General features: G+C 38.5%; 1 protein-coding gene across 1 annotated transcript in view; it reads right to left on the bottom strand.

Annotated features, from left to right (window-relative positions):
* Positions 1-4,440: 4,440 nt before the first annotated feature.
* Positions 4,441-7,011, bottom strand: part of tarbp1 (TAR (HIV-1) RNA binding protein 1) — a 31,733-nt gene continuing 29,162 nt past the window's right edge. The window contains exon 29 of the mRNA XM_084390642.1: positions 4,441-4,949. Coding sequence (XP_084246768.1) covers positions 4,778-4,949 — 172 coding nt within the window. The 3' untranslated portion in view covers positions 4,441-4,777. The remainder of the gene's footprint in view (positions 4,950-7,011) is intronic.

The raw sequence follows: 7,011 nt of genomic DNA, 5'->3' as shown, positions 1-7,011 counted from the left end.
GGGGGTGGAGATGGGTAGGTTTAGGGGTGGGTTTAGGGATCAGGGGGTGGAGATGGGTAGGTTTAGGGATCAGGGGGTGGAGATGGGTAGGTTTAGGGGTGGGTTTATGGATCAGGGGGTGGAGATGGGTAGGTTTAGGGGTGGGTTTAGGGATCAGGGGGTGGAGATGGGTAGGTTTAGGGGTGGGTTTAGGGATCAGGGGGTGGAGATGGGTAGGTTTAGGGGTGGGTTTAGGGATCAGGGGGTGGAGATGGGTAGGTTTAGGGATCAGGGGGTGGAGATGGGTAGGTTTAGGGATCAGGGGGTGGAGATGGGTAGGTTTAGGGGTGGGTTTATGGATCAGGGGGTGGAGATGGGTAGGTTTAGGTATATGTAAGGTGGGAGGAGTTGGATCTGGATCCAACTCCTCCCCCTGGATTTTGTGTTCTGCAGTGAGGACCATCTCCAATTTAGAGACAAATATGTTGTGCACGTGAACGCAATGGCCAATCAGAGGGGTTTAAGAATCTGTTCAACAGCGCTCAAAATGCAAGAGGGAAATGCTGGTATCGACACTTTTTTTAAAATTCAGTACTGACTTCGGTACCTCTTTAAAGAGCTTATAATAAACAGAACGGTGTCATTCATTGGTGTAATATAGTTATCGTTATAGTTGCGGTTATCTGGGTGAACAGGCATTAGTTCACCCAAAAATGAAAATTCTGTCAGTAATTACTCACCCTCATGTTGTTCCAACCCTGTAAGACTTTCGTTCATCTTCGGAACACAAATTAAATCTGAGAGCTGTCTCACTCCTCCATAGGCTTCTTTGTAATTGAAACTTGCCGGCCAGAAAGTTAGTAAAGAAAAAAAAAGTGTTTAAAATAGTCCTGGGGTCTCATTTATAAAACTGTGCGTAGGAACCTTACTAAAAGTGTACGTGCGCCCGAAAGCCAAAAATGGCGTACGCAAAAAAAATATTCAGACCGTTCGTACGCGAGAACCTGCGCAGAATTCACTTTATAAATCCCAGTCAGCGGAAGATTGTGCGCACATGCGTCTCCTCCCCGAAATAACCATATATGGAGCTTACAACGCCTAGTTTTACTATGCAGATCCTCATCTGCATATCATTTGCATATGATTATTCATCCACGTGATAACGTTTAACGGTACAAGACACATTACATTAATAAAAATCAAGTAGTTGCCTATATCTTGCCTTGTTTTTGAATACATAAATCAAATACTGTAAAAAACATTTCAGAGAAAGTTTTCTCAATCTTTTCCACTGGCCGAATTGTATTTTTAATTGATTTATATTTTTAATGGAAACAGATAGGCCTTGGGCATTATTTGCACGAAACTATTTTCTCAGACAATCTGGTATTATCATGATAAGCAATTATCTCTGTGGTTAAAACATTAAAACACAGCACGCCACAGGAAAAGTGTTCAAAAACATCGCATATTTTGTATTATCTTTCTGTATATGTCTTTAGATTTTCTGTCTAAAAGTGACCAAAAAGACATTTAACTCCAGCTCACTTTCGGTGTCGCCAAACTGCTCCATCTCCAAAAAGTTTGTACGCATGGGTAAGAGTTTGCGTGCAGGTGCGCAAATTTTCCAGTCAAGTTTGTTTTTATAAATCACATCTTATGCGTCGGAAGTGGCGTACGCCTCTTTCAGGGCCTGTTTTGTGCGTACGCAACGGTTATAAATGAGGCCCCAGGTGACTACAGTGTCTCAACCATAAGTTTATCAAGCGACGAGAATACTTTTTGTGCGAAAAACAAAACAAAAATAACTACTTTATTCAACCATCTCTTCTCTTCCATTTCATTCTCCTAAGCTGTTGACGTAATGTAACAGCGCAGCGCTTCTGGGTTGTATGTCAGAACGTAGGCTCACTATTGGCCGACGCTGGTCATGCGTCTAATGCTGGCCAATAGTGAGCCTACGTTCTGACGTACAACCCAGAAGCGCTGCGCTGTTACACTACGTGAACTCACTCAGAGGCCCACACAGAACTAAATTAATAGTTGAATAAAGTCGTTATTTTTTTGCATAAAAAGTATACTCGTCGCTTGATAAACTTATGGTTGAGCCACTGTAGTCACTTAGAATATTTTAAACACTGTCTTTACTAACTTTCTGGGCAGGCAAGTTTCAATTACAAAGAAGCCTATGAAGGAGTGAGCCAGCTCTCAGATTTCATCAAAAATATCTTAATTTGTGTTCCGAAGATGAACGAAAGTTTTACGGGGTTGGAACAACATGAGGGTGAGTAATTACTGACAGAATTTTCATTTTTGGGTGAACTAACCCTTTAACTCTAAGAGAATAGTGAAGTCCACACCACAACTATAACGATAGAGGAACGGTATAATTGAAATCACTAAGAGCTCCGAGCATTTAAAACTGTGGGGTTCTTATAATAAAAAGAACGTTATCCTCCGTTATCATTTTTATTATGAACAGGCCTTAAACCTGCAACATTAATTCAACCAATGGCTTGAGTTTGGGGGCGGGACTAATGGTTTGGTCAGCGAATGGCAGGTGGGGAAACTCGTTTGGAAACGGTCATTACTTTTGCAATTCCGTTTGGTCTCGCTAGAGGTTCAGACATCTCACACACTTCACCTTTAAGTTATAAATGTCGGATGTAAAGCATTATGTACTAACATTGTAGTTGACCCATCCGTTGTTCATAATGGAAACTGCCACAAACGGCATGACACCTATTCCCACTAAGAAATCGCTAATGGCCAGATTGATGATCAGGACGGAGGTCACGGTGTGGAAGGATTTTGTGGCTGCCACAATCACAATGACCAGAAAGTTTCCTGAAAAGGAGGAACAAAAGCACAACAGAATAAACCATTTTTTTAATTAATTTTGTACAAATTCTATTATAAAATAATAAAATAAAATAGTCAGAAAAAAAGAAATCATGTCAATGTCAATATTTTTTATATATTGTGTGTCAATGTGTTTATGAGTGTGACGTCACAAAAGCACAGATGTCTGCAATGATTTTGCAGTTTGGTTTCAATAGTTTATTTGGAATGAGTAAAGCGTTTTCAGTTCTGAATAGAAACTAAAGCATAGTAAGTTTTGATTGATGTATTTTATTTCTATTTTTCTTGACATCATCCCAAATATAGGTAACACTTTACAATAAGGTTTCATTAGTTAATATTAGTTAACAACATTAGTAAACATTATTATAGTACATTATTAAAATCAAAAGTTGTATTTGTTAGCATTAGTTAACAGTGAACTATCATAAACAATAAACAGCTGGGTTTTGATTAACTTAACAAAGATGAACAAATACAGTAACAAATGTATTGCTTATTGTTAGTTCATGTTCGTTAATACATTAATGTTAACAAATTAAACCTTATTGTAAAGTGTTACAAAAATGTGATACTAATATCTTACAGGATGGAATGTTTTAGAGAAAGGAAAAAGCACAATGTCACAACACACTACAAACTTCATCAAATTGATTGCTTATACTTGATGTTTGGGTTGTTGTTTCCCACCAAAAATAGTCATATCCTGCAGGATGATGTCATTAGGGCTATGGATTTTGTTAGCACTGTTTTAGATACCAGTCAAAACAATATTCACAAGAAATGTTTTCTTCTAAAATATTACTTTTTGCATGTAACAGCTAATGCAACTTAACAGAGATCATTTGATCTTATACCATAATAATTCATCCAAAATATAGTTAGACATCAAATGCTAAACTTTCTCATGTCCACACGACATCTCTGACATTCACGCACACTAATGAAGCGTAGTGTAAAGCTCACCCGTCACTGCGGCCAGACTCATCAGCACCATCAGAGTCTCCAGCACCAGACGCGCTCGAGGCGACAGAACGGTTGAGTTCCTCAGTGCAGTCCGCATCTGAAACTCAGGCTCATCTGAACCAAACCACTCACCAGCCGAGGACTCCATTTAAAAACACTCAGTCTGATATCCCGATCTCAGGTGCGTCACAAGCAACCTGGCCATTTAGTTAAAAAAAAATCAATCTTCCATAAGAATTCAAAAAGCTAATTTAAGAATATATTACAGTATTTGATCAAAAAAATAATAACCTGCCTATACTTAAAGCAGACAGTTTGCTTCTGACTCCTCTCTGGTTCTTCATTTGCCCTGTGAGCACCTGACTATCTCCAGGGTCCCTTCATCAGTTTATCCACAGCGATGACAACATGGAAAAATCAAACGCTTGACTTGTGAATTAGACAGCTAGAGAAAACAGACCGCTTGAATATGTGGCTCATTTAAACAGTCTATATTTACACAGATGCTTAGTTTCTCAAGGGATTACACCGGCTATGGATGTGATTGAGACCTTTTGCATTGCATTTTTCCATGCTACATGCGTGGGAAAAAATATGATGTGTAAATGTGAATTAAATATCAACTTAGTCATTGTGAGAGAGAAAACAGTTTATTTAATCTAAATTCAAAGGTATGTTAAAATACTTCTCTTAAAATATAAGATAAAACACAAAGTCATCAAACAACACTTGTCAATACAGAGTGAGAAATAAAAACTCAAAGGGAAGGAAAAGGAACAACAGGATAGATGCCATATTTAAATATGAATGAAGCAGTTTTCCATATTTCTAATCAAATTTGGAGAGTCTTGTCATGCAAAATGCATCTTATGCATCACAACTTTTCCTTAGAAAAATGGTGTAAAATGCAACATCTCCCAAATACTGACAGATGTTTTCTGCTAAAACACAGAAGACTTGCTCAGCAAATTCAGCACCGAGGGGCTGCGGGGTTTTGTCCTAAATGCTGGCGGGTATATTCCCACACCAGCAGGGCGGCGCTCACGTGCACATTGAGGGAGCGGGTGACACCGTGCTGAGGAATCTCCACACACACGTCCACCAGCTGCAGCAGGTTTGCAGGAATGCCTTCCCTTTCATTACTGTTCGGAGACAAACAGACACTTTAGAGTCATGCACCGCACCAAGCAGAATTAAAAAAAAATAATAATAATATTCGATGGAATGCTAAGGTCCCTAATGTATGTTCAAGTCAAGCTAATGAGTTTATAAAGCCATTTAAAATTATACTTTTACGCCAATGAGCAGACCCACACAAAATCGCCACCCGCGAAAGCTCAGCTGATATCCGCCCATCATTCACAGTTCTACAATACATATCCTCGATAACTAGCATGTTTATTTTGATTAGTTTGCCCAATCATTTTGACCAATTTGCTTTCTCGGCAGTCTGTTTAAAACATTTACCCTGTTTAATGTCTCAAAAAAAAAAATCAAGTGCATTTTTGGTTCCCGTATTTCCTTTTGGAAGAAGCACATGGAAAATGAAATGCTATTTGGGAATTATATTGGACAAAAATTAGTATACGCCTCTTCGGACAAGATCAGCCATCTGTATTTTTTGCTACATCTTCCTTAAAGAGAAAGGCTCTAAATGTTAATGTGTATAGCCTATCTACTGAAAGTTTGTCAACTTTAGCATATAGATAATAACCTTAATTAATAATAAATAAATTTTAAAAAATCTTTAAATCTGAATGTCTTTAAATGCATTCTGTAAATATAGAGGTAGGCCTACACTAGCATATGACCTTAAAGCTTAATAAAACAAAATAATATTTACATGGTCTTTAAATGCATTCTGTAAAAATGCTGTAAAATGTGAAAAACTAATTTAATCTAGGCCTGCTGAGGAGGTCAGATAAGAAGTGCAGGTGCTGATTGAAATAATAAACCAAGCTTTTAAATAATATGTTGGGTGGTTTTGCTGATGAGCGCTTGGCATGTCAGAACATGCCCCTCTCTCTCTCTCTCTCTCTCTCTCTGCATTCAGAGGTGAGGAAATCTCATAGGGAGAGACACATCAATTAGCCTCATAATGTTAAACTGCACCGTCAGCGCACACTGAAACGTTTCTATTTTCACATCCCTTCACAACCCTACTCTTCATAACAAGTAATTGAAAGAGATCACTTGTACAATGGCCTCAAAATGTATTTAAACAATTAAGGGTCAATCACATTCTCTCTTTCTTCTTCTCGTAGTCTCCCAAAACTGAGCTTTGATTGATACAGTCTTTGCAAACTGGTTGTTTCTGTTACTCATTTAATAGTTTTATCCTCAACAGTTGTTTGATTTAGCTAACGTTACTTACATCTCGAAGCTTAGGCCAGACTCGCACTTTAAGACCGTTAACTGAAAGCGTGTCGTGACGCGTCGCGCTGGAATTCGCGCTCGGCTCGCACCTTCTGTGAATATAAAGCCCTAAAGTCTACTTTTTTTTCTTTTCTTTTTCTTTTTTTACCTTGCCTGGGAAAACAAGCGAGCGTTGCGACGACGTCGCTCTCTATTTGGGCGCACTTTTCGCGCATCTAACGTTACATTTAAAATAACGAAAGTGAGAGCGCAAACGTGAACAAAATGACGGAGTATGTTTTTAGGTTTCCACTGTTCGATCTCGCCCGCGCCTCACACACACACACACGCACACACACAAATATAAGTAAACACTTTGCGACTTTTCGATCGCGCCCGCGCCTCTCTTTCTCTTTCTCTCTTTCAGCATTGCAATCTTTACATCCATAGGTTTACATCGCAGCCTGCTTCAGAGCTAAGGCGGGGCTACAGATTACGTGTACCTAAAGAACCCGCGTATCTAACAGTAGTTCCGCATTACATTAATTAATTTGCACTCGAGTTTTATTTACTTTTATACCGTGTATTCTCCGTGTAAATTTAAGCACAATACGAATACATGTACCGTTCCACTCCTAAAAGCTACTGATACATATACGAATACGACAAACCAGAAAGAATAAAACAATTTATCACTGATATGGAATAAGAAAATAGCATGATTACAAAGTCTAACATCAGCCTTTTTAATAGCTCGAATAACAATAGCTCGAATTAATATGAAATAATGTTATTTTCTAAATAAATACTGTATGCGCTAAACAATGATGTACATTAAAAAAAACCCAC

Source organism: Rutilus rutilus (genome assembly GCF_951802725.1).
Source record: "Rutilus rutilus genome assembly, chromosome: 20".
NCBI classification, from domain to species: domain Eukaryota; kingdom Metazoa; phylum Chordata; class Actinopteri; order Cypriniformes; family Leuciscidae; genus Rutilus; species Rutilus rutilus.
This window is presented reverse-complemented; position numbering and strand designations above follow the sequence as displayed.